This window comes from Rhinolophus ferrumequinum, chromosome 21 (genome assembly GCF_004115265.2).
Source record: "Rhinolophus ferrumequinum isolate MPI-CBG mRhiFer1 chromosome 21, mRhiFer1_v1.p, whole genome shotgun sequence".
Classification (NCBI taxonomy): Eukaryota; Metazoa; Chordata; class Mammalia; order Chiroptera; family Rhinolophidae; genus Rhinolophus; species Rhinolophus ferrumequinum.
Window position 1 is genome coordinate 51287912 of NC_046304.1, and position 26379 is coordinate 51314290.

Consider the following 26379-nt stretch of genomic DNA (forward strand, 5'->3'; position numbering starts at 1 on the left):
AAGCTGGGGGCAGCTTTTTATCTTCCACATTTCAGTATAATTTGGATTTTCTAAATATACATGAATTACTCTTAACAGTTTTTTAAAATGCTGTACAGCGGTTTCTGAAAAGTAAGATTGGGCTATTGTGTATATTATGTAATAATAAACAGCCATTAACCTATTCAGGGCTGGACCCCCAAAAATAGCTCAACACTGAGACTAGAGAGATGAATTCTCCTATTATGTTTGAGACACAAAGATTAAAAGGAAAATAACAACAAAAGCCAGCAAAGTCCCTTGTCCTTAAGTAATTCGCAGTCCAATAGGAAAGACATACACAAATAACTGCCACTTGGTGAGAAATTCAGGAGCCATGGCAGACCCCATCACCACAAAGAGACATGGCTGTCAGTTGACCTGCCAACACCCTCCTGGGGAAAGGCTGGTCCACATTTGGATTTTGCATTTGACTTTTAGTGTGTGGTGTTTTTTAAACTGGTTGTGACCATTTGGTGAGTCATGAAAGCAATTTAGTGGTTGCTACTAGTACAGTAGTACCTCAGTTTTCGAACATCTCCATTGACGAACATTTCGGTTTACAAACGCTGTAAATTTTATGGATCTATGGTATCATTAGATAGTAAAATTCATGCTAAATTTGCAGTTTTAGGGGTTGATTTTAAAGGTCTGGAACGGATAAAACCATTTCACATTACTTTCTATGGGGAAACCATGCCTCGGTTTTCGAACGTTTCAGAACTCGAACGGTCTTCTGGAACGGTTTACGTTAGAAAACTGAGGTTCCACTGTATTTTAAAAAATGTGCAGCCAGTCTTAGTGTGGTTTTAAGCTTTAGTAACTTCAGAAACACAAATTCTACAAACATACCCAAAAAATGACATTTGAAAGGTTAGTCATTTACATTTTAAATATATTGATGTTTCTTATTCAGATTCATATAATATGAGCACTTAGTGCTGTACATGGCTCTAGTTGGTTTTGAGACTTTGAAAATATGGGCTGATGGTCAGTGACTAAAGGGACTGACCTTTGTGATTTCACCCTAAGAAGACTTGCTGCATACATGACAGTGTTTGGACATGGTGACCTCACATCTCCAAGGCGCCCATGGGAGAGGCCTCTCTTTGCCCATCTGGCCAGATTCTGGCACACACAAAGAATTTAAATGAAAACAACATTCAAATTTCAGGAAACTAAGTGTAAAAGACATTTAAGTAAGTAAATATTCAACTGATGTGCTTTGTAGGTTTGAGGCATTTACACTTCTTAAGTTATTAAAACTTAAAACTGTACTAAGACTTTGGAGGGCACGCCTGTATCCCAGAATTAAAGACAAATAGTGTGGTGTGTGTGGTAGAGGTAGGTAGCATTTTTCTGAAACCTCTGCTGTGGTTCTGTGCCTTTATCTATGGGGATGCAAATTAAAATCATTTTTTCATTGTGAGACTTAATGAAGTTTAGCAAACACTGTAAATTGGACACTGCTTTTTGTTTGGATAGAAACCCCCTTCTTTCAGAAGATGCCTCTTGAAGCCTGTGGTCCTGGTAGGAAATGTCAGGGCAGTCAGACCCCACCCTCTCCTTGCACCAGCATGTGGATGCGACCCAGGGGCCCAACTTCTGCTTTGGGACAAAGGACCTCTGGTCTCAGAGCTGTGAGCCCAGGAGCTCGGGAGGAGAGGCCCCTGGCTCTGTTTGCTCCAGAGGCCATTTCCCTGTATGTGAGCCACTCAACTCCCAGTTCTGTGCACGCTCACCTGACCTAGTTTCTGTCCCTAACAGCCAGAGAGCCCTGACCACTCTCACTGTCCACTCACACCCCACGTTGCAAGCCCAGAACATCTCAAGTTCTCCTGGGTGTGTGTAGGGGGAAGGGGCAGGGGGGCGTTGCCTGCATTACATTCCAGATGCAAAGCAGAGGTGGTGGGTAGGAGGGTAGCAATGAAGTAGTTTTCAAACTGTGCTCCAGGGAGGCACCCCAAGGCCTCACATTTATCTAGGCTATTAATAGGCTTTTAGATAATGTCAAAATAATGGAAAGAATTCCATTATTTTTTAATTTTTTTAAAGAAAGAATTTTTTTTTGTTGTTTGTTTTATTGGGTAATTTTGGGGAACAGTGTATTTCTCCAGGGCCCATCAGCCCCAAGTCATTGTCCTTCAATCTAGTTGTGGAGGGTGCAGCTCAGCCCCAAGTCCAGTCACCATTTTCAATCTTTAGTTGCAGGGGGCACAGCCCACCATCCCATGCGGAAATTGAACCGGCAACCTTGTTGTTGAGAGCTCACGCTCTAACCAACTGAGCTATCCCGCCGCCCCCCATTACTTTTTTTAAAAAGGTAACACATCACTGTTTTTACATTTTGCCCTTATTTTATAAAAAGGATGGAAAGTGGAAGTGGTGGCCTTTAGCCTTAGACCAGTGCTCTTTGCTTCAAGGAGGTGGACTTGTGCGTGGTCGTGAGGGAAAGGAATAAAGGAAAGCATGTACAGCAGGCTAGAACTGTGCTGTCGAAGCCTGTGTCTAGAAGAGCTGATATTAGGAATTTTACATTTGCAACACCTGATCACGTGTTCCAGCTTCAGTTCTGCTTTGGCACAAGCAGTTCTGCATGTTTATTTTCAGGAACACTTTGTGCATTTAAGTAAGACGGGGTTGGCCTTAACGAAGGGGAGCTCAGCCGAGCCTGAAGGGTGCAGAGAAAGCCTCAAAGGGGACAAGAATTCTGAGCTGGGTGAGATGAGATTGCCAGGTGTAGAACAGCACAGCGTTTCCAGTGACTCTTTGGAGTCTGGTGTGATTGAGGGAGGGGAGTGGTCAGGGCCTGGACCATGGAGATTTCTATAGGACAAGGCAACGAGGAGCCACTGGAAGCTTTTAAATGGGGAGAAACAGGATGGGAGCTCCCTTTTGGAGTGGGACGTGGGAATGCATTGGCAAGGGGAAAGCTAGGACGAAGCAGGAGGAACTCTGAGAAGAAGGTTCAGAGCTTAGGTGACAGCTATAAAGGCCTGAACTGAGAGGCTAACGGAACCTGGCCCTCAGCTCCATGTTTGTTGAATTAGACAGCGAAGGACTGGCTGAAGGAGAAGCCAAAAGCAATCCCTGGGGGTCTGGAGGTCTGAGTCCCACTCTTGGGCTTGCTCTCCCCTGGCTGCCGGGACAGGACCACACCTGGAAGCAGCACAAACATGGCAGCTGCTCAGAGTGCTGGCCTCGAACCTCACAAAAGGCCATCACTGCTGCTTTCCCGTCAATGCCCTTGGTCTCGAGTGTTGCATGGCATCCAGGTGTATGGACTGAATCATGTTCCTCCCCAGATTCATATGTTGAGGTCCTAACCCCCAGTCCCTCAGATTGTGGCTGTATTTGGAGACAGGGCCTTTAAAGAAGTACTTCAGTTAAAATGAAGTCGTCAGGGTGGGCCCTAATCCAATCTGACTGGTGCCCTTGTAAGAGGAAATTTGGACCCACAGAGAGACACCAGGGGTGCGCCTGCACAGAGGAGAGACCGTGTAAGGACACAGGGAGAAAGTGGCCATCTGCAAGCCAGGGAGAGAGGCCTCAGGAGAGACCAAATCTGCCGACACCTTGATCTCACAGTTCAGGAGAGAAGAAATTTCTGTTGTTTACACCACCCAGTCTGTGGTACTTGGTTATGGCAGTCCCAGCAGACTAATACACCTGCTCTAATGAAAGTAAATCAATTTAATGAAAATTGTGAATGCTGACACCCTCTGAGACAGAGAACTGGCGTCATCCTGGCTGGTCCCCAAAGCAGGCCCAGGCTGAGACGCAACCACAGTCACTCCACTGTCGCAACATTCTATTACTGGGTGGAGTCTAGTCTGAACTTCACGTGCTCTGGGAAACTTTTCTAATTCAGCCTTTTCCTCCAACAGAGTGGGCGGGGTGGGGCAAAGCACAGGGGAAGTGCCTCCTGACACTTGTCAGGGGCCCAAGACCTGGGTCCCCCAGAGGCCAAGAGGGGAGGGGTGGCAGATGGGACAGGCAGGTGTCTTAGGGTACAGAGGGACTCAGGGGGAGGATTCTAGGAGCCACTGAAAGCCGGATACACACCCTGCAGGAAGCCAATTATGGCTAATCCAGACTGATCACAGCACTAAACAGAGATGGAGGGACACGGGGAGAGAGATAGAGAGAGGAAGAGAGAGAGCAAGATGGAGAGCATCAGAAAGATACAGGTATCTGTCTGTCTGTCTGTCTACCGAGGAGAAGGTTCTACCCTTGGGTCCTGCAAACAGGATCTGTTGGGACCGTGACCAGCCACCTGAGCTGCCTCCTGCTGTGATCGCACCAAGACCCCGCGTTAATCTGGAATGATTTTAGAGGACAGCCTCTCCACTAGGCAGGCAGAGAGGGAGGCCTAATTCCCGGGGAATTACTGTCCTTCCATCCCGTTGCAGTGGGCAAGGACAGAGATAACAGGGGGCTCTCATGGGGCCTGCACACACTGCCCTGCAGACCAGCTCTGGAGGGTCCCCACATGGGCACCAAGAACAGCAAGGGGCGGGGTCACCACCCAGCTCCCACCGCAGGTGCAGTGGGTCCAACAGTGCTCCCTCCTTCCAGAAGGATTCCATTAGTCAATCAGGTTGCTCATCTTTGGCATTCACAGCGGTGAGCAGAGGGAGCAGAGCTGGCGCCAGCGTGGATGCTGGGCAGGAGGGCAGGCTGGCAGAGGTCACGGCTGGTTCTCTACGCAGGCATCATCAAATCAACTCAGCCACCGCAGGCCTCCAAATGACAGCTCCAGACTGAGGACACTCAGGCCGTCTCTCTAAATCCCTATTTGCAGCTGGGAAGGCATGTCCCTGGTGACAAGGAATTTATGTCTTCTTGTCCCAAACCGGCCTCCTCTCGGCTCATCAGTTTTTTCTGTGGTCTCACCCGCATCCTGGACGCTTCATCATGGCCCGGGGTCGTTGAATCCAGCCTGATGCTCCCATTCCGATGTCTCAGCCCTCCCCTGCCTTTGAAAGGTCTCTGGGACTCAGCCTCTCGTTCACGCTCCTGCCACAACCACTCTGCCTTCACATGGCACAGCATCTGTGACCCCACTCTCCACCAATTGATCTGCTCTGAGAACACAAAGTGCTGACCTCCTGATGCTTTTCCTGCTCAAAACCCCATAATATATAGCTGCCATGTTCAATTCAGATAATCCCAGCTTTCCAAGTTGTCCTGCTTCATCTCAGCAAGGTCAGTCTCTTAACGGCTTACTCGGAAATGCTCTCCTCTCCCACCCACTGGGTATGCCATGGGGTGGCAGGGCGAGCTGGAACTTTGGGTCCTCCTTGGGACCAAGGCCTTCCTCAGGGACAGCATGTGTCCTTCCCCGTTCACCTCTTGGCCCTCCAGCTGCCTCCATCTAGGCAGGGGACCTCTGAGGTCACAGGATCTGACTTGGACCTTGGACCGTCCAGAGCTCAGTTTTTATCCTAACCTTGGCGGGGGGGCAGAGCCCTGGAGCTCCATGGGGGTACTGCTGGGACTGCTACGAGGAAGAGGGGGAGGAATAGGGGCCACGACCCTCACCAGGGCAGTCCTGCCTTTGCTTCACACACTGGCCTCCCATCTAAGATCGAAAAGGGAAAAAGGTATCGAGTACTTTAAAAAATGTTAGAAAATCATTGATCTCATGTGGCATCAACCCAGTACAAAACTCTAGTTGATAAAACCTTGGACGAATTGCTGGTTATCCAGTCTCTGTTTGAACACTTCTAGCCTCGGGGAGCTCACTACCTTCCAGAGCGGTCTGCCTCTTTGGGGCATAATATATAGCTCTAGAGCAGCTGAGGCCTGGGACACAAAGTGAACTAAGGCTCCAGCCCACTGCCCAGGGCAGCCCCACGAGGGGGCGGCACCTGCCTCTTGGCAGGAACCAACAGCATTTCCTTTCTTTTTTGTTCTTACTGCAGCTTATTCATTCAAGAAGTACTTCCTGGGTGCCACTGTGTGCTGGGTCTGCTGTGGGAGCTGGGGATGTGGCCGTGAACGTGGCCAGCAAGGACCCTGTTCTCAGGGACCGACATTTCACTGTGGCAGACAACGCACACTAAAATAAAGGTGACATCACACCGTACAGAGTGCCAGCACTTTACGTCGCTGAGGTGGTCAGGGACACAGAGACCTGAAAGGTGAGGAGGAGCGAGCGTGTGAAGCTGTAGGCTCGGAAGGGTCTGCCAGGCAGAGCGAACAGCACACGCCACGGTCGGACGTGGCACTCGCCTGGCTGGGCACTGGGAAGGCCTCTGTGGCTGCAGAGGACGCGGGGAGCAGCTGGGCAGGAGGCAGAGCCGCAGGGTCCACCGGGCTTACAGGCCGTGGTAAGACTTTGGAATGGATTCTGCCTGCGATGGAAGCCACTGCAGGGCTGTGACAGGAGACGAGGAGGTGTGATTTCTGTGTTATAAAGGTCACACCAGCTGCCAGGTGGAGTATGGGTGGGGGAGGACTGGATGTAGGGCTACCAGTTCAGAGGTTCTTGAACAGCGCAGATGAGCCATGGAACTGGAGCGGAGAGTCTGGAGACAGTTACAGACCATGCTGATAGTGACTATGGTGGGAGAGAGGGAAAAGAAAAAAGAAGGGTGACGTTGGGCTCTGGGCCTGAGTAGCTGAGGAAGCAGTGGAAGAACTCTGAGTGAGATAAGGAAGAACACAGGGAGGGAAGGGGGACAGAGGGCACGCCACGGGGCACAGGCTCTCCTCAGACATGTTGGTCTGAGGCGCTTGTTCGGCCACTGAGGGGAAATGTCAAGTGGGCACCTGGCTGTCTGAGGTGGCGCTCAGGGAGAGGGCTGGACTGCGCCAAACTGAGGATCATCAGCTATGGATGAGGAGGAGGATGGTGGCCAGGATGTTCTGGAAGGTGACAGTGGTGGCCCCAGTCCAGAAGGAGTCCTCACTTGATATTATGGGCATGAGCTTTTCTAGTGGGGACAAAACGCAAAGGAAGAACACTGGGGGGATGGGAGAGGGAGAGATTGACGCTCCTGTCACGAACTGTACAACACCCCAGCCGGCCTGCAGGGCTGTGTTCAACGTCCGGACACCGTCCTGGTGTCCGACCTCATATCCGGCTTCGGGCACAGTCACAAGCCTTCCACACTGTGTCGCTCAGATGATCAAGCATGGCAGACTCAGTCCTAGCAGATTAGCAGTTTGGGACATCCGAAGCTTCATAAAAAAACACCCTGGGGCAGCAGCAGTCCGCACTCTCCCTGACCCTTGTCAGTGGGTTTTAGGTCAATTCTCATCTCTGCATTTCGGGGTAAACAGAGAAGGTGGAGCACAGGGAAGGAACTAAGGCATTGACAAACTGAGAGGGGCGGAAGAAATGAAGTCACTGTGTTGGGGGCAATGAAGCTGAAGAATTTTGACCGTGATCGACTTTAAGGATAGTAAGAGAAGACAGGTGGCCAAGGTTGAAAACTCTTGAGAGGCCCCAACTGTAGGAAGAGCACCCATTTCAGGCTTCCTGAAGAATAAAGATAAGAGTAGTTTGACCCCGGAATAGGGTTCCCCTTCTCACAGGCTACCACTGGGTTGGAGGTATTTTCCTGTCTTGAGATGGAGCTCAGACTCTGAGTCTTCAGCTGGGAGAAAAACTATCAATGCCACGGTCACAGAATTAGGCCCTTGCTGAGAATATGCCCAAAGCTGTCTCAGCCAGAGGGTTCACAGTGTAATATTCACCTGAAAATATTAAGCACATGCAAACGTACCCACCCCTACGCACGCCACGAGAGGAGCTGATGACCGGAAAGTAGACAATCACGGATTGTTAGAGTCCTAAGAGACATCAGAGATCACTTTAGTTCTACCCTTTCGATTTGGAGGTGGGGAAACTGAGGCCCAAATGTTAAGTGACTTCCCCAAGTCCCGTGGTTCTTCAGAGGCAAAATATTAGACAAACAAGTTCCATGAATTCTCGCACTGGGTTTCCTTTGGACCATTTAATCTCATTAGCTGTTCTTCAGCCACAGGCCAGGAGAACAGAACAGATGCGTCGACCTGCCTGGCGCGAGGAAGGTTTCCTTTTCAGTCCCGAGCAGGCAGTGGTGCCAGCGGGTTAGTGCCCTTCTAACCCGGGAGGAGGTTTCTGACCCTGGTCTGAATCCCGCTCCATCCCTCTGTCCTGAACCGAGGCAAACTGAGTGGTCAGACTCAGGTTCCAGAAATGCTTTGGCTGCGATGCGTCTGGCAAGTCTCAGGAAGGACGTCCACCAGTGGCCTCAGTGGGTCTCACCCCACCCACACTGCTTTGGGCTGACTCCCTGGTAGAGAGCAGGGCTCCATGAAAGAATCTGTCTACGAGAGTACACGCTCAACATTGTGTTTCTAACTCTCCAAAGCTAGGCAGCTTTTTTCTTAAGATGTGTTCTTTAAAAATGTATATTACTTCTCACTGAGGAGAAAATTCCAACTGACAGCTAATTTTTCTGTGTGCAAATGAAACGCTTTAGCTCTGAAAGGAAGAACAAAGTTTAGCCATTAGGAGAGCCCCCGTACTTTTTCTCCTATGAAAACAAATTAAATTACAAGCTTAAGCAACTTTCCAAAACATACCGTATTGCACGACTGAACACTGAACCGTTTACAGCCCCGTTCTATTCAGTTGGTGTTCATTATTGTAATTACTGCGAATACTATTACTGTTCCGTGTTCTGCTTTTTTCCCTTACTTATTTCTACCAATTTGCTAATTAATCCAATGTCCTAATTAATGGACATTTGGGTTATTTCCAGTTTTTCTCCCAGCAAATCACTAGACCTATTATAGACTGATTGTGTCCCCCAGAATTCATATGTTGAACCCCAAACCTCAGTGTGATTGTTATCTGGAGGTGGGCCTCAGGGAGGTAATTAGGATTAGATGAGGGCATAAGGGTGGGGGCCCCCTGCGGGGAGTAGGAAGGGACCAGAGTGCTCTCTCCACCATGTAAGAGACAGCAAGAAGGGCAGGTGTCTGCAAGCCAGGAAGAGAGCTCCCACCAGGACCCCAAATCTGCAGGCGCCTTGATCTTAGATTACCCAGCCTCAGAACCTGTGAGAAATAAATGGCTATTGTTTCAGTATCCAATCTGTGACATTTTGTTACAGCAGCCGAGCTGACTAAGACAAGATTCTGGAGTGATATGAACAACTGCCAAATAACTATTTGGCCCTCTGCTAGCTGCCTTCCGCTTTTGTGAAGAGGACAAAAAGTGGGACCATGCTGACATCACCAAGGTCAGAGGACTGATGGCAGGGGAGGGGATTCACCTGCTCCTGAAGCCTTCATTTTGGGCAGGCGAGGGGCTCTGTGTCTGAGGTGGGGGGACACACTTGTGGTGACGAGGCTGGTGAGGGTGGGGACCCAAGAGGGACCTGACAGTAGGATAACTTCAGAAAGGCGAGCCAGGGCCCAGCTGCTTGGTGAGGACAGACAGATGAGGCTGTGCGGCTGGAACAGGGTGACACCACCAAGGTCCGAAACACCAAGCCCTTTCCTGGGACATTTCCCACTGGTTCCTTTTTTCCAACAGTGTATTTGGAAAATTCCAAACCTACAGAAAAGTTGGAAGAATAATACAATGGACACACATATACCCTTCACCTTAACATTTTGCCATCCACGCATTCTCTATCCACACACACACACACACACCACACACACACTACACCCACCACAGTGTGACTTTGAATCACGATGTGTCATCCTTAAATGTTTCAGCATACATCTTCTTAAGAACTGGACATTTTCTACATAACCACAATGCCAGCATCACACTCAAGAAATTGAGCATTAATACAATAAAAATGATCTAAGAAACGTTCATTTCAAAAGTGCCCCAATTATCTCCCCAATGTTCTTATAGCTCCCCACCCCTACCCTGACCCAGAATCCAATCAAAGATCAGGCATTGCCTTTGTCTGTCACGTCTCTTTAGTGTCTCTTAATCTAGAAGCGTCTCCCTGCCTGTTTGTGTTTGGTGACATCGGCCAGCTGCCTTTTAGGCCAGCAGTCTTGAGTAGAGCTAGGACCAGAGGGTCAAGGTCTGAGTTCTGGCACAGACACAGTGATTTAACTCTAGTACTATTTCAATGACTCTTGACCCTTCGCCTTTGACCATTGCTGGGAATCCTAAGACGTAGCCTTGCTGGAACCCACACGTCCATTATGTAAGAAGCCAGGCAACCCTAAAACCCTACACACAACCACACATCAGCACAGAAAGCACTGTTTCCTGGCCTTGACAGGACCAGCTCTGGCTCTGGACATTGTTTGCCATAATTCTTTTCGAGGGTGGGACACGCCTGTCCTGCTTGTCTGCTGCCCACCCCAACTAGATTCCTAAGAAAGACTGAAAAGAAAGAGGTTCTCATACTCCAGAGCTGCCCGTGGCCGGCCTCCTAGCCCTGGCCTGGCCGATCTACCCGATTTCCTTAGTTTCTGCTCAGTGTCAGTGTCCCAGCCCATCACAGGCCTCAGGGAGGGCCAGCATCTCCGCAGACCTTTGCGGGGGATTCAGAGCACAACCCAAGGCTGCCTCCCTGGGCTCCTGGATCCTTCTCAATAATCAGCTTTGTGAGTCGGAGGCAGCGGCTGCCCCAGGCCTCTGGGCCTCCTGGCAGGGAGGATGCCATTGGATTAGAAGAGATGCAGTTAATGGAAGATGAAGGGGGAGGGGAGCGGCCAGTTAAGTGCTGCGCTCCTGGAGCTGTGACTTCCCGCTCCCTCCCTCCGCTCCCCTGCTGCCCTTCACTTAGTGAGAGGCAAGGAGGCTGGCTGAGGGCCTCACCTGCTGCCTCCCCCAAAAGTGACCCGAGTTATTTTCCCCAGGGGTCTTTCCAGCCTGTTCTGCAGGCTCTGGCAGAATGATAATGAGCAGACAACACTGGGGACCTGCTCTTGAAAATACCCAAGTCCATTTCCAGACAATTTCTTAGTAGCTTCTCCAGGGGGAACCCCACCACTGGAAGTTGGGGGACAGTGGATATCTGTGTCCCCTGCCCCTGGCACCTGACCCCAGGCCCTATGCACAGCAATGACTTAATGCTTGCCGGTTAGAGTTGAGGGGGACTCGCTAGTTCAGAAAGGGCGGGGGACCTGACCCCAAAAGGGAAGGGCAAGATCTCCCTCCAAGAGAGGAAACTGACCTCAACTTGATTCTCGAGTTGGGTGGATTCCCAGGTGAGGGTGTGGTAGAGGGAGGACTGGCATAAGCCGTGGGCATCAGTCTGGTGGCCCATGAACCTCTGTAAGGGTGCCTTGTCCTTCGAAACACCCACTCACCCTCACAGGACATGCTTTCTCCCAGAGACCAACTGTGCCAGGGCTGCTATTTAAACACCACCACACCAATACATTAGATATCATATTGCAGGGAGCCCAAAGGCCTCGGAAAGTTCTTCAGAAGAGCTGTACCCCAGAGGCTCGAGGTAGCCACTACAGGACATTTTCAACTTCAGTCTAAACGCTACCGCTGGGTGGCTGAGGGCCACCATGTAAACTAGGAGAAGGAAGGAAGGGCTGATTGAGAGTAAGCCTGAGAAGAGCGCACACATCTCTCCTGTTCCCAAGAGGACTGGGCGCAGGCAGGAACCCCAGATATGGGAGCAAACCTAACACACGAGCACCCATCCAAACCCTACCTCATGGCCGTGGGTGAGGTTAGCTCGGACGGGCAGGGCCTCGGTCCCCACCAAGAGCGCTAGTCCCATTAACCCCAGTTCCTGTCCACCCTGGGATGAACAGCACAGCTCTCCACAGGCTGGTTTAGATAGAGTCCACTGTAATGACACAATTAGTCACCCACTTGTCAAGCAAAGTGCTGCTCTGGTACCCTTACTCAGCAAACAGAAGGCCTCTGCCTGCCCTCCACCAAGGTTTTCTCTCCAGTGTAACCCACTGTGACCAGCAAAATGCAGAGTGGGCCCTGCAGACATGCTGACAGTGCACCAAAGCCCCCTGCTCGAGGGTTTCCACCGCCCTGGCCATTCTGCCTTCCAAGAACAGGAGCTCAGGAGTAAGGACAAGGCATTCAGATCAGACTCAGGACCCTTGGTGGTGGCCTGGAGGGCCCAAGGTGCTGAAATCCTGGGAAGGTGCCTGGGCTTCCGCCTGGCAAGTAGGCTTCCAGTCTAAAGAGGGGCGTGGGCAGAAGTGTCTGGGGCTGGCGCGTGGGTGCAGGCGAGCTACCAGACACTTCTGGATATCCTGAAGCAAGACAGCGGCCAGGCCCCAGGACAGCGTGGGAGTGAGCTGGGGGCAGAGCAGGAGTGTGGGTTTGGGGCGCTCAGCTGAGCTGCAGGAGGCTTTGTCTTGCTTCTTCACTCCACACTGGCCAGGCTTATCTGCTACCCCAGGGGAGATGCGCCAAAGCACAGGAGCAGTTTGAAAAGGACAATGAGAATGACGGCGAAGGTCGGTGCCTTTCTCTCAGTGCCCAGCCCCTCCCGTGCGCCTCACCGGCGGCGTCGCGGACTTGTTAAAAAAGTATTCTTATTTTTTTCACAAGCAAGGCAACTCTCATAGCTGGCCTTGAAGTAAGCCACACGCACGTGGATTTGGGAACCCGTGAGCGGGCGGGGTGGGATGGGGGGCTGTGCGCCCAGGGAGCGACGCTGCGGCACAGCAGTGACTGTGCCGGGAAGGAGGGAGCCCAGGCTCCGGGCTCGGGGAGGCCGGGAAGAGGAAAAGCGAGCAAAACAACAAAACACAACTCGGACAGGCTCGGCGCTCGGCGTCACTCTGGGGGACGATGATGAGTTTGCGCGCCGGACCCTCCTTTCCTGCCGGCCGCGGGCTCTGTCCTCCCTGGGGACACCCGGCCCGAGGCTGGGTGCCCGTTTCCCGGCTCCGCGGGGGGCGGCAGGGGTCGACCCGAGCCGCGGGGAAACCCGGCCGGATGGGAAGAGGCGCCGGGGTCCGGGGTCCGTACCTGCCTCGCCTCGGCGGCCTGCTCTTCCGCCTCCGCCGGCCCGGCGCGCTCCCCCGGCCCCGCGGATTCTCCCGGCCCCTCGGACTCTTCCGGCCCGTCGGGCGCAGCCACCGGCTCCGGGGCTCCGGGGCCGCAGGGCGCGGGGGTGCCGCTGGCCTCGCCCTGGGGCGCGGGCTCCGGGGGCGCGGGGGCGGGGTCTGAGCTCGCGGCCGGTCCGCGCCGCACCAGCAGCCAGGCGAGCAGCAGCGCCAGCGCGGGTGACCAGCGCCGAGAGCGCGGCCAGCAGCTCGGCGGGCGCCTCCATCGTGCCGCTGCCGCCCGCCCGAGTGCCAGCCCGCTGGGACCCCGAGGGAGTCCGCCCGCGCCCGCCCGCGCCCCGCCCCGGGGCGGAGCCCTCGCGGCGCCCCGCCCCAGACATCCTCGGTCCCTGGGGCGACCGACACTGGGGACCTGAGTCCGGACTCGTAGGGAAGCGCGGCACCTGAGACAGAGGAGGGCCAACCCTTCCCTGCTCCGGGCCGGCCTGACGCTTAGAGTTTAGGCTCCTTTTGAAAACCAGTTTGAAATACTCATTACTTACGTGCCCCTTAGATTGTCATCTCTCGGCATCATTTTAGCCCTGTCAAGTTATCTTAGACCATTTCGGAAATATAAGTACTAGTTTGAGCCAAGTAAAGCCAGGAAGGCTCACGTAAACTGACACTGGGCTGCCTGTAGGACAGTGGAAACCCAACGTCATCCCCTTTACTTTTAGCCAGTTCATAGACAGGGCCACAGCTGCTTTTATGCATAGGTTGCCTTAATCCATGTTCGCAGAAGCCATTTCCAGTTCCTGGCCTGTGAATGCCCCTTCTGGGTCGGAACCCAGCAGCCTTCAACACTCGCCTCTGTATGCCCAGCAGACAGGTTTCTGGAATTCAGCTGTAAGGGCCTTGGGTCAGCTGTTTTCCCCTACTGACTTTTCTCTGCATAATTCTGGAAGGCAGGGAGGGTGGAATGAGGGAAAGGAACTCTACTGTTTTTGTTTCTTCAGATCCTCCCAGGGTCTGTTGCTGAACAGTATGTTTGAGATAAATATGTTATAACAAAAACCAATTTCTTATCACTCCCAACCCCCACTCTAGTTAAACAAACATGGGCTGGCAAAGTCTGTCAGGTACAACAGTGAGACATAAGGCCTAATGTTAAAAAACCAGGGTTCTGGGTTTTGCTGAGGATGCATTTAATATTGTTTTGGAAAACTGCAAGTGCCTGAGCTGGTCTGTGATGTAAGACAAGATGTTAGATGGATGCTTCCTTTTAAATGGAAGACGCAAGTGCGCTCGTAAGCTTCATGAGCTCCAGTTGTGACAAACAGGATTCTAGCAACAGTGAGCTCAGTCCTGCTGCATCACATAGTATTAGGGGAACATGCAAAAAAAGGGTTAGTGGTCGCTGATGAAACATGCCGCACAACTGTAACATGTGGAATGAGGTTTATCTCTTGCCTAGTGGCTTTTGACCACCGGGACTGCAGCCAAAGAGGGTCTTATTTCTGTCCCGTCCCTATTGTTTTAAAATATGCAAGTATATATTTAAGAGGTTCTGCAGTGGAGATAACCTCAGTTACCATGAAAGGAAACCAAGATAAAACGCAAAAAAACAACTCAACTCCGAATCTAGTTGCTTTATTTAAAGTGATGACCAAGTTTCATCCAAGTGAGTTAAAAAGACCAATCGAATGGCAGAGCCATGGGCATTCCGTGGACCCTTGCAGTGAGACGGAAGCAGAACCAGGAGGCTGCTCAGTGTTGTTTGACATGACGGTCGGCATGAGGTACTCAGCACAGTCCGGGTTCTTTCTGTGGTGTCGTCACCTGCCAGACAGCAGGTGGGGGCCATATGTTTCGAGTTCTGGACTAACAGTGAGACAAAGCTGAGAGCCACTGCTTGAGGGCACACAGTGCAAGCGGTTTTGCTGGACTCAATGTCACATCTTGACAGAAGCCAGGGAGATGGCGTGTGAGGTGAAACCAGACTCCACATGGACCCTCAGCAGTGCTCGGAACACACATGACAAACAACTTACTTGTGGAAAGGTTACACACACCAGGGTGCTAAGGTGCGCACGTACACACCCACCTCCCGGGCAGTACCTCCAACATTTACCCAGAACTTTTTTTTTTTATTGGGGAGGGAGAACAGGACTTATTGGGGAACAGTGTGTACTTCACTTCCAGGACCTTTTTTTTTTTTTTATTCCAAGTCAAGTTGTTGTCCTTTCAATCTTAGTTCAGCTTCAAGTTGTTGTCCTTTCAGTCTTAGTTGTGGAGGGCGCAGCTTAGCTCCAGGTCCAGTTGCCGTTGCTAGTTGCAGGGGGCGCTGCCCACCATCCCTTGCGGGACTCGAGGAGTTGAACTGGCAACCTTGTGGTTGAGAGCCCACTGGCCCATGTGCGAATCGAACTGGCAGCCTTCGGAGTTAGGAGCACGGAGCTCTAACCACCTGAGCCACCGGGCCGGCCCTACCCAGAACTCTTCCATCACACACTCTCGTCTAGGGCCTAAATCCCATCAAGGCTGAGCCTCTAAGAACTTCGGAAAGCAAATGCACCGCCAGCCTCCTGGCTGATCCTTAAATACCGTTAGCTAATTTACAGAGGAGCCACGTACTAAGTTAAGAATACAGCTATAATGATAGTCGTTTCTTTTAGGAAGATCTCATACACTTCCGTTTCGTAAGGTCTGAACTGACTTTCTGGTTGTGAAAATCCGTGCACAGCTCTACCTACCCCGACCAGCGTCCCTCGTGAACAGCACACTCACTTCAGGCCCCACCAGCTCAGGGCTTTCACCGCTCCATCTATCTCCAGCACCCAGAACAGTGCCTGGCACCCAAACATTTGTAGAATGCTTGAATGATTAATAAAAGGGCATCTGCAAACATGAGCAAGATGTGAGGAATGTCCCCTCAAAGGCGTCACCTTACACATCCCAGTGCAGCCGTGTGCAGCACAGGACCCTTCGGGATGACAGTGAAACCCTGGTGCCTCCCTCACTCCCAAAGACCCAGAGCCCTCCTGGTGGCCTGGCTGTCCTGGGTCCCCCACCCTGCTCCTCCCCATCAGTAGTTCCTAGTCCAAGATCCCTTCTTCCAGGACCAGCTCGTTGGTAACATTAGCTGTCATCTCGGAGAATCATCCCTCAGAACAGTTTAACGTTGTATCCTTCACCTCACTCGTGTTCACCCCCACTCAAAGGAGCAGCTCATGCCAGATGGGTAGAAGGGTTAACTGTGGGACTGTGGATCCCTTGTTCCCATGCCTAACCCCACTCCACTCCTTTATCACGGTTCCCCCACCTCGTCCCTGATCCCTTATTTTTAGATATTGTTTATCTAACAGGAATCACCTTTGCCCTCTGGGGAAGGAACCTGGGTGACTAATCTCTCAAACTCAAATTGCCACTGGACCATCCCAGCCACTGCAGCGCACCTCATCACGCCCCTGGTGGCATACAGCCTTTTGGTTTTGGCTTTTTTCTTTTAAACTGAGTTTAGAGAGAAGCAGTTGGTATGAATTTGAGAGGAAGGTGTGATAGCAGGTAGCAATACTGAGGAAAAGATAAAAGCCTTAGAAAATGGCACAAAAAGTTTTTTTCAGAAGAAGGAAGAGGAACGCCATTCAGATATTAATAGAGAGATTATGCCTTTAGGGTTTGACCTCACTCCCATCCAGGCACAGACCCGGACCAGCCTACAAACAGCCGGGGTGCCTGGCGGGGTGGTTGGGGTTCTGGTGGGGAGGAGAGCAGCACTGCAGGCAGGTAGGGCAATGGGAGGCCATGCCAGGAAGGAAGCAGCTCTCCATCCAACCCAGCAACATTTAGGCTGGCATTTTAGGAGGCAAAAAACTGACTAAGACAAAATAGGGAGCAGCCTCCTACAGAAAGGCCCTGACAGAGCCAGTGTCAGGAATGCTAACCAGTCCGTTACAAATGTGACATTAGACTTGGCCCTATTTATCATGTAAGCTCTATGAGAAGAACACATTGAACACCTTTTCACTCTGTTCGTAACAGAAACCCCGATGTGTCGTCCCTCCCCAAAGTACAGCACACAAAAATATGCCTGGAATTTAACACCCTCTCCGACTGTGGAGAGAGGGGAACGAACCCCAGGATAGTACTAGGCAGTAGCTAGTGGTGCTGGACACGCTGGCTGGGTGACTGCTGCTGAACTGGGACGAATGGTGACATACAGGAAGGGGGCACACTCACACCGCGCCTTACAAGTAACCGGTTCACACACAAATCCAAGGCCACTCACCACTCTCAGCACTCTGCATGCTGCGGCCAGCTCTGTGGACAGCGGAAGTGCCTTACCACATCAGAGAGGTGACAGGTGCAACAAGACACTCAAAGGACCACAACCCTCCAGCCTTGGAGTCGACCAGCTTGGTTTTAAAGGAGACGGCACAGAACCTTCTTACCAACATGCATCACGTCAGCCTTCAGTGTTCAGTGTTTCACTGAGCTTGCTGAGTTTTTAATTTCTTCACAATCTATTCTTAATGAGCAGTAAAAACAGCGTTTGACTGACTGAAGACAGAAGCTTGGATCAGAGAAGGATGATCCAAATTCAAAGACAAAGGAGAAGGGAGAAGACATGGCCACCAACAGCTTAGGTGGGAGCCAACTCAGGGAGTTGCTTTATCTGCTCAGGGGTGAGCCGGCCTCCACAAGTGTCCCTAATCCTGCCAAGGAAAGTACAACTGCCTGTAATCAGCACGTAGACAGCACAGCTGGGTGCAGAGCCGGAAGGAAATGTTAGAAGCAGAACCCCGAGAACCCCCACGTTGAAGTAACAGCAGGGCTCTCTAGAAATTTTTCTTACAAATTAGAAAGTCACACCTCAAGGGCAGATACAAGTTCGTAACAATAGACACAACTTAAAAAGGCAAGAAAAAAAATCTAAGTATGGCTGTGAAAAGGACAACTTGGAGAATACACATTCTAAATCCACTTGAATAAAACACCTGAATTTCCCCATGGAAAACTAGCCAGAACAGAGAGAATGGGGAAGAGACGATAAAGGAATGTGGGTCCTAAACTTTCATGAACACATTGAAGAAAACACTCAGCTGCTCGGAGGTACAAAGAACCTAACATGAACGTCACTGTGAAGCAGCTGAGACCTTCACACTTAGAATCCTACAAACGGCAGTACTGTACCATCTTCCTGGAACCTCGCGCCTTCACGCTCCTGACACACACACTACAACTAGCACACGGACACAGGGCTCTGGAATGTAAAGGCCCGGGACGCTGGCAGGGTCACGAGACTTCACCGTGAGCCTGTCAGTGCCCAGCACGGGGGCAGGTGCATGCAAAGACTACCTTACTGATTTTTACTTCAAGTTTTAGCTTATTTAAATCCAATCTTGTTTTTTAAAAAATGGAGACATGATTAAGATTTTATCAAAACATCTGAGTTCTCTGCTGCTGTCCGGCTTGGCGCAAACCCTCAAAGCAGCAGGAGGCCAACCTCAGGCTCTTTAGAAGATGCCAGGGAACTGCCTGAGTATTTTCCTCCTTCGCTGCTGTTATGACCCCCCCAGTGAGGGGACACACCAATGGAGTCACGACTTTCCCCCAAGACTACGATAAGAAGAGCGACATGGGAAGGTTCTGGTATTCTCAAAAGAAAAAAAAATTCAAAGATATAAAAGTCGTTTAATTTTTATTAAATAATGTAAAGGGTTTCTTGGCACCATCCAGAAGATTCGCCTTTATGCATAAAACAAGCCACGTTAACTTGCATTGGAAGCAGAGAGAAAAGCTACTGCAGCAAATGCTAAGTGAATGGACTCGTACCCCAGGAGCGTCCTCACTCTCTGGCTTTCTTTCGCTGGCCATCCCCGTGTCTGCAGGTCCGACAGGCTGCCCTCCCTGGGCCCTGCCCCTCGCTGCGGGCATGTCCGCCTACACAGACAACGGCTGTGCTTGGTCACCTGGAGGAGCTGCGCTCTTTGCTCACACAGTCGTCCTGGGAGGTGGTGTCCCCATTTCCCATCATGCTGCACGTCCTCCTCTTCTTCCGGCGGTGCATCGTCCCGTCACCTTCAGACCCTGACTCACACTGGACACGAGAGGAGAAAACAACAGGCATTCAACCTGGACCCGTTTCTTCAGTAAGCAAACCCCCGACCTCAGGAGACAGCACAAATATTGTCCCTTTTCCCCCAGAAGCAAAGCAGCCATGTGTGACCGCTTCATAATGTAGTCTGAACATCCATCTCCTCAGACATTTCTGGCTCCCAAAGAATTACAATCTTCCCTCGGGTGGCAAGTCTCCCCACAGTGTTCTCTAATAGAAGGATTATTTGTTTGAAATCAGGACACCCACTCGAAGAACATGTACAGCCAGCGTTCTGAGATTGCGTTATGGAATTTCACTCGACCAACAGAGCCTGATGCGTGCAAGAGCAGCACGTGACATTCACAACACACACCCCTCCTGCCATGAGGAAGGATGGAATCAGTCCATGATGCAGTTACGGGACAAATGTCATCTGCTAAGGGCACAGGCCCCTCTTACCCAACACCATCTGAGCTGTTAGCAAGTCACTGACTTGGCTGGGTTTCTAGGCTCACAATTTACCACCCACAGGAAAATTCTTAACCTGGCCTTTGAGGTCAGAATGCTCGGAGTGTGAATCCTGGCACCGCTGTTTGCCAGCTGTGTTTCAAGGCATTTATTTAGTGGAATTTCAACCTCTTCAGGTTGTGACGATTCACATACACGTACAAAGCTATGAAATGGGCAAAAGTCACCACACAGCCCGAAGGATGGCAGGTGTAGTTCTGGGAAGGAGAGTGCAAACCATTCACATCTGTCTCCCTCCTGGATGGCAGGAGGGAGCGTCACCTCTGGTTTTCCCGGGGTGACCTGCCCTGGAGGCCTCACCTCTGAGTCTGAGTCGGACGAGCTGGAACTGGACGAGCTGGAGGAGTCACTCGAGCTGTCGGAGGCGATCCCTGTGGATTCCTGCAGGTCAACGGAGTCGGCCAGGACCGCCAGCTCGGGGTGCTCTTGCTTCAAGATCCTGAGAGACAAGGCACGTTCTCAGTGCTGGGACACGCAGCGACACCCACACAAGTAACCCAGACTCAAAGCTGAGACCTGCCTCTCTTAGAAGCACCTAGGAACGCCAGGGTGCCTCTGTCGGAATGAGTGATGCCGAGTGGTGAGGACACGAGTCCGCAGGCTGGGAACAAAAGCCCCAACATGCTGCTCAGGCTTTCCGAAAGGAAAACTAGCTCAATGTACTACCGGTACCAGCGGCGCCAATGAGCCAGACGTGCTGCCAACTCGCGAGGCAACGTTTCCTTGAGTTAGTCTTAGTTTTATCCCCTTGGGAGCAAGTCTCTCTGGCATTTGTTTCCCTGAACTTTCCTAGCTCATTTTTTCTGCACCTTTCCTTTCCACAGCACACAGCACTTCATGATTGGCGTTGGGCTTGGTTAAATCTATTTGTAACAGTAGAAACCATTTGGTTTGTAAGAAATAACAAGTGTCAGTAACAGAGGGTCCCCCCTCACTCGAAGGTAAAACTGAACTGGACTTTCAGAGGCAGCAGCCCTCCCGTAGGAACCTAACCTGGGACCATAAGCAGGAACAAAAGACCTGCTATAAGGTAAGGTCTTTCGAATGACCAAAATGCAGCAGCACCCTACGGGAGGGAGGGAGGAAGTGGGCCTCAGATGCCCAAGAGTTGGGGAGAACAAAGCCACCACCCTTGCTGGCCCTCTCAGCAGGGGGGGCTGAGCACTGAACAGCCAGAATCCCTCTCTTACCCCGAGAGCTGGTCCCTCCAGGTCAGGGTTGGGACACAGTGGCACGGGGTGGCTGGGGGTGGCTTGCACTGCCGCTGCCCGTGCTGTATCTGTTCTGTGGATAAACAGAGGAGCTAAGTCTCCAGGGCGGTCACCTCACTCACAAGAACTGAAGGTAATAAGTTCAAATGGGAATAATGTTTCTGGGTAAGAAAAGAAACCACCAAATAAAACCCAAATAAAATGGCTTCCTTTGCTAGTGCTAGCTTTGGGGAAAAAACCAAAACCAAACAAACAAAACAACAGAAAATGAGAAACAATCCCAACTGTGACCATGTTTTTTGACTGACTGGCTTCCATCAAACATGCAGTCTTACGCTGTCACCTCGAGGCTGGCAAGCACCCTGACAACTAGCCCTGACCTGGGACCCGCTCGCTCTCCTCTACCCATGAGCTCTTGCAGTCCCAGCTTTTTCCAGGCCTGTCTAAAATCCGCACGTTATTGCAGCAGTGGACTCTTTCCATTTGATCTCTGGGTTAGAAACTGGAACAAAGCAAAAGGAAGGAGAAGTCTCTCACCTGTACCATTTCCTCGATAACTTTGGTCTCCCTCTTACCGTCTTGTGCCATACAACAGGGAAGTTGGTGCTGCTGGCAAAATTCTGGGTGACGGCGATGGTGGTATCAAGATTGAGGACAACGTGCCACCAGCCTCCTGCAATCCAACAGGCGAGCAGTTAAATCGGGTTTGGGTCTGCACACCACCACTCCCACACAGAAAGCGCACAGACAGCACTTCAGAAGCAGGGATTCCTAGCCACAGGGGAGCGCCTCACAGTGGTAAATGCGCCTCCTGACCGAGGAATCACAAGCGACCTGTCTGCGTAAAGTCTTATTGGAGTACGGCTGTGCCTGTTTGTTTACGGGTTGTCTATGGCTGCTGTCTTGCTACACGGGCAGACTTGAGCAATTGCAACAGAGACCGTCTGGCTGCAGTGCCTAAAATATTTATTCTCTGGCCCTTTATAGGAAAAGTATGCCCACCCGTTAATCCAAAGCTGTGACCCAAACTGTAAAGGCAGCAAGTTCTTCAGCTTCTAGGACACTTATCTTAAATGCTCTCACTTCCAGCACTTAATCTATCAAAAGGACCTGGGCAGGCATCAGGGGTGGGATTTCCTGCCTCTTGCTGTAAGTCACTATTTCCGGTCTCAATCCACCCAGTGCATCAAAACCCCAAGTTGCAGAAATATGCACAAATCAGAACATACACAAGACACTAAGGATAAAAATGAGCAGGATCGTTACATAAAGTTTATCAGCTGAATAACTATGATGTATACCTGAAACTAATAATATTTTATGCTAGCCATGTTTTAATAAAAATCTTAAAAAAAATAGTAACAGAAAAAAAGTTTATCCGTAGTCATCATACATTTATGTTATAAGAAACATGGACAGCAGCCCCTAAGCATTTGACGACACAGTGACATTTCGCTGTCTGGGGTGGGCGCCAGTTGGGTTCATTTAGTCAGCATGCAGAGGGATTTCTTTGACTCACTCTGTATGTAGTTCTCCAAATCGACAAATTACTAAATTCAAAGAAAGTACTTTCTTTCAGTTCATTTATACCTGGTACAAAGACAGTCTCTCCTGGTTTTTGTAAGATTTCCAAGGGTTTGAATTCGGGTGGCCAGGTTGGAAGCTGTGTCCGGGGATAAATGATATTAAACCAGGTAATAGCTTCATCTTGCTGGTTCCCTCCTTCTTCGCGGGTCACCTTGATGAGTTCCCTGGGCGTGCTGGTAGGGAACAGGCACCAGCGTTTGTGGCCCTGAACTAAGGCATTCCAGGCACTGGTTCCCAGGGGATCGATGTGAATTCCGGTTCCAGAGCGTGGTGGCCCCATTACAAACCACCTAAAGGATGAAAACATTCAAGACGTGAAGAGTAATTTAGCTACACACATACGCCTACCCACTCCACAAAATGATAAGGTCGCAGTTGTATACAATATGTTACCTTTATTTCAAAGACTACACAAATTCTGGGACATGCAAATGCTGAGTGAATGGTGCACGGAATAACAGAAAAGTAAAATCACTGACGTGGCTCACTGCTGGACTTTTTAACTATTAAAATTTCTCTTACAGATCAGTGGTTCAACTTTGGTTGCACATTTGAATCACCTGGGGAGCTTTCTGAAATCCTGATGCCCAGGCAGCACCCCAGACCAATTAAACTAGAGTCAGAAGGGCTCTGGTAGGACCGGGCAGGCATCAGCAGCCCCCTAATTAAGTCCCACTGACTGTTTGGAAAAAGGTGAGCTGGCTGACACATGCTGTTGTAGAGAAGGCAGTAAACAGATACTTTACCTGTAAGGGGGCCTGCGCTTCTCCCCTGCATACTGGAAGAGGTCATCAGTGAAAAACTTGGGCACCTTGTAGTCTTCCAAAAGTTTTCTTCTTTTGGGATGTTCGCCGTAGCTGCTGTCAAAGATGTAAAGGGGACTGTCATCTCGAGTGCTCTCCATATACTCGATGTAGTATTTCATCTTCATCTTCACAGAGTAGCCGTCATTATCCTCACCACACTTGAACTTCTGGTTCCGGTACTTCCTTTTCAGGCGCTCCAGAGTCCATTTCTCCTGCGCAGACCAGCCCTCCTGGGCATTCAGCAGAACCACGGGCTTGTAAGGTCTTTCATAACGCTCCACAAATTCTCCCACCGATAGCTGTAACGCGTCTGCCCTTTCCACGTTATCCTGGGGAAATCAGAAAAGACCTATCCAGTTAAAACAAACAAACAAAAACGGTCGGTAAATAAGGGTGGCCCCAGGGCCAATTAGGAACGACATACCTAAGAAGCCAGATTTTTTTCCTGGCTTCTCTTTTTTTGGGAAAGGACCTGCGTGGGTTCGGGCACGTCGCACCCAGCGCCACCCAACCAGAGGAGGACTTCGCATCTCACACTCGTGGCCTTTGACAGCTGGCTCCCCGGGGACCCCGCCATCCAAAGGGAGCAAGGGGCGAAAGGCCTTCCCTTTGAGGGTGCCAAAGGCGTGCGAGTCCAGTTGCCCAGCAGGCGCGGTCGCCGCACCGGAGGAACGAGGCCCGCCCTGGAATGCGGGCCCCGACCACCCCGACCTCCGCGGGGTGCGGGTGAGCCCATCGGCACTCTCGGGTGCCACGCTCGGCGTGGGCGGGGCGGGCTGATCTTGCCCCGAGAGAGGTGCGCGGCCGCCCGGAGACGCCGTGCCCATGCCCGGCCCGCTCACCGCCACAGCCGCCGGGTTCAGAGAGAAGCTCTCGTAGTAGTTGTGCCGGGTCCAGTCCAGCGAGTCCTTCAGCTCCGGCCGCGCACTCCGCTTGGCCTCGCGGATCCGCTTCTTGCTCTTGTGGTTCATCCTGCGAGGTCACCAGCTGGTCCCGCGACGACCTCGGCGAAGCTCGCTTCCTGCCACCAACGCCCCCCTTCCCGGCGCAGCGGCGGCGGCACTGAAACGCCCTTCGCTCTGGCCTGGCGCCTTTAAAATCGCCTTCCAGAAAATTCACTCCCCAACCACCTCCCGGGCCTCGGATTGGGCATGCGGTTGCGCTCTTCCCCGCCCGCCAGCCTCTCACGGTCAGCCATTGGCCTCGGCGCCTCAGGGTCCGCCTTCACACGCGTCGCGTTCCCGCCATGTTGGGAAGGTCAGGGATGCCAAATAGCCGCCTCACTGCGGTGGCCCCCACGCCCTCTTCCGGTTGCATCACTTCCGGCAGCGCGCTACCTTTCCGCGGCCAGCTTCCGGTTGGCGCGTGGCTGGTTCACCTGTTCTGTCTGATTTGTTTGGCTTTGGGGTGGTTTTTCTCGCCGTGCGGCCAGTTCGTCGCCCGAGGGGTGCTTTGCCTTTTCTTGCCATCGGGGTTTAGCGACCCGACGGGGCCTGCGGAGGACCACGTGACACCGGGGAAGCGGCCCCAGCCGGCCCAGGGCCCCGTGGGCGCGCGCAACCTGGCAGCCCGGCTCCCTCTGTTGTTGCGGTCCTTCCAGGGGGCCACCGAGTCCTCTCTGAGCGAGCGTGAACTCCGAGGGCATGTGGTCCGGACCCAGCGCTTTCGGTTCTCGGAGGAGCCGGGCCTGGGAGCGGACGGGGCCATGCTGGAGGTTTGCGTCCCGCAGGTGCGTGCAGCTGCACCCGCCGGGAAGTGTCTCCGGTCCTTTGCGGCGGCGCCCTAGACAGGAGCGGTTCTCAGCTCGCTTGGGGAGAAGGAGGGAGGGGTGTCCGTGGTTTCCTGCCTTAGTTTGGACAACAGAGCGAAAGGTTTGGTATGAAGCCTTTTAGCGTATTACATGTTTTTCAATAAGGAGTTCGGGGACCCTGCCAGGAAGGGGCCTCTCCACTCCCGAATATTTCCTGCCAGAAGAGTGGTTTTCTCGACACCTATTTTCTTTGATCTTGTTGAAGGGATTTTTAATTCAGCTTTATCTAGGATCAAGGGTTCCAACCCTCACTGCCCAAATAAAGTTTCTTGGATTGGCACTTTCAGCTCACGGCTGTCCCAAAACTGAATAGTTGTGCCTTATATGCGTACGGTTTTTCAAAGCACTTTCGCGTTGCGGTGTTTCGTTTGGTTTTAACAGCAGCCTGTGACTTAGCTATTAGTAACAGCTTAAAATGTAAAACAGTTTAAGAGGAATTAAAGGTTCAAGTGGAACCCGTTTCTGGTAGTTTCTAAACGTCTTCACGTTGAAATACCCGTCTGGATTTCTTCCCAAATTTAGGGAGTGAGATGCTCGTTATAACGGAGGTCTCTTTTCTTTACATCTAAATCTGCACAACTCATTCTGGTCAGAAATCCTTCATTGTACTCCTGGGTAAAATCTACCAGGGCAGGCTTTCTTGCCTTTTATTCACGCTGCACCCCCCTAACAGAACAGTGCCTAGCATATTTTAGGCACTAATATTTTTGTTGAGTGGGTTAAATGATTAAGTTCAGACCTTGGTTCCATCACCTTTGATACTTTTACCACTTCAGCCTCCTTTTCTACCACCCCACTAGGGGCACACTTTGCTCTAGAAAACAAAGACGTCGTTTTGCAGTTTAATTGCTAACTTTGTATGTTTATTTTGTACCTGGCACTGTACTAAGTAGTTTGCATTGAATAGTCCTAATCATCCTATGAGATAGTAGCTTGCAGTTGAGAAAACTGAGGCACAGACAGGTTAAATGACTTGAGTGAGGTCACACAGCTAGTAAATTACAGATCTGGAGTTCCAACCCAGGCAGGCTCATTCCAGAGTTGTGAGCTGTTATCTTGCCTCCCTAAATACCAGGCTCTCACAATTCTCTGCCTTTTCAAAGGCTTTGTAAGCTGCCTGCCTTCCTAATGCCAGGACTCAGCTCCAGTCAAATCTCTTTGGGGATGTCTTCCTAGGACCATATTGTTTCCCGTTAGCATACCAAGTTATGCCTATGCTTAAAACACTCCAATGTTTTCTTGCACTTAGAAGCTAAACTCCCGGTGGCCTACAAGACCGCACAGGTCAGCCCTTGCCTTCACTGGGACCTCTGCTTGCACTACACAATGCTGCCTCCAACCCCAATACCTGTGCTCTGTAGTCCT

General features: G+C 51.4%; 3 protein-coding genes across 9 annotated transcripts in view; 1 reads left to right on the top strand and 2 right to left on the bottom strand.

The window, feature by feature from the left end:
- MXRA7 (matrix remodeling associated 7) overlaps positions 1-13564 on the bottom strand; it is a 29304-nt gene extending 15740 nt beyond the window's left edge. The window contains exons 1-2 of the mRNA XM_033090170.1: positions 13536-13564; positions 12956-13382 (exon numbers count right to left, since the gene is read on the bottom strand). Coding sequence (XP_032946061.1) covers positions 12956-13382; positions 13536-13564 — 456 coding nt within the window. The remainder of the gene's footprint in view (positions 1-12955; positions 13383-13535) is intronic.
- Positions 1-26379, top strand: part of METTL23 (methyltransferase like 23) — a 52573-nt gene that overhangs the window by 19012 nt on the left and 7182 nt on the right. Inside the window, exons 2-3 of one of the 5 annotated variants that reach the window (XM_033089752.1) lie at positions 5946-6164; positions 9132-9260. Coding sequence is in view for 3 of the 5 variants with exons in the window: in XM_033089757.1 (XP_032945648.1) it covers positions 24848-24933 (86 nt within the window). In the remaining 2 variants the exon portion in view is untranslated. Of the gene's footprint in view, positions 1-5945; positions 6165-9131; positions 9261-24540; positions 24934-26379 lie in introns of those variants that run through there. The other 4 variants (XM_033089754.1, XM_033089756.1, XM_033089755.1 and 1 more) reach the window with 4 other exon arrangements.
- On the bottom strand, positions 18666-24367 carry JMJD6 (jumonji domain containing 6, arginine demethylase and lysine hydroxylase). 3 transcript variants are annotated; one of them, XR_004421264.1, is made up of 7 exons: positions 24047-24364; positions 23145-23533; positions 22402-22688; positions 21349-21484; positions 20791-20879; positions 19901-20039; positions 18667-19072 (listed from the first exon to the last, which is right to left on the bottom strand). XR_004421264.1 is itself a non-coding variant. In XM_033089742.1 (6 exons), exons 1-6 carry the CDS (start codon positions 24173-24175, stop codon positions 18941-18943), a joined length of 1212 nt encoding a protein of 403 aa, XP_032945633.1. In that variant the 5' UTR covers positions 24176-24367; the 3' UTR covers positions 18666-18940. The 3 variants fall into 3 exon arrangements, 1 of the variants encoding a protein (XP_032945633.1); XR_004421263.1 differs by having other exon boundaries at positions 18935-19072; positions 20791-20884; positions 24047-24362; XM_033089742.1 differs by lacking the exon at positions 20791-20879 and having other exon boundaries at positions 18666-19072; positions 24047-24367.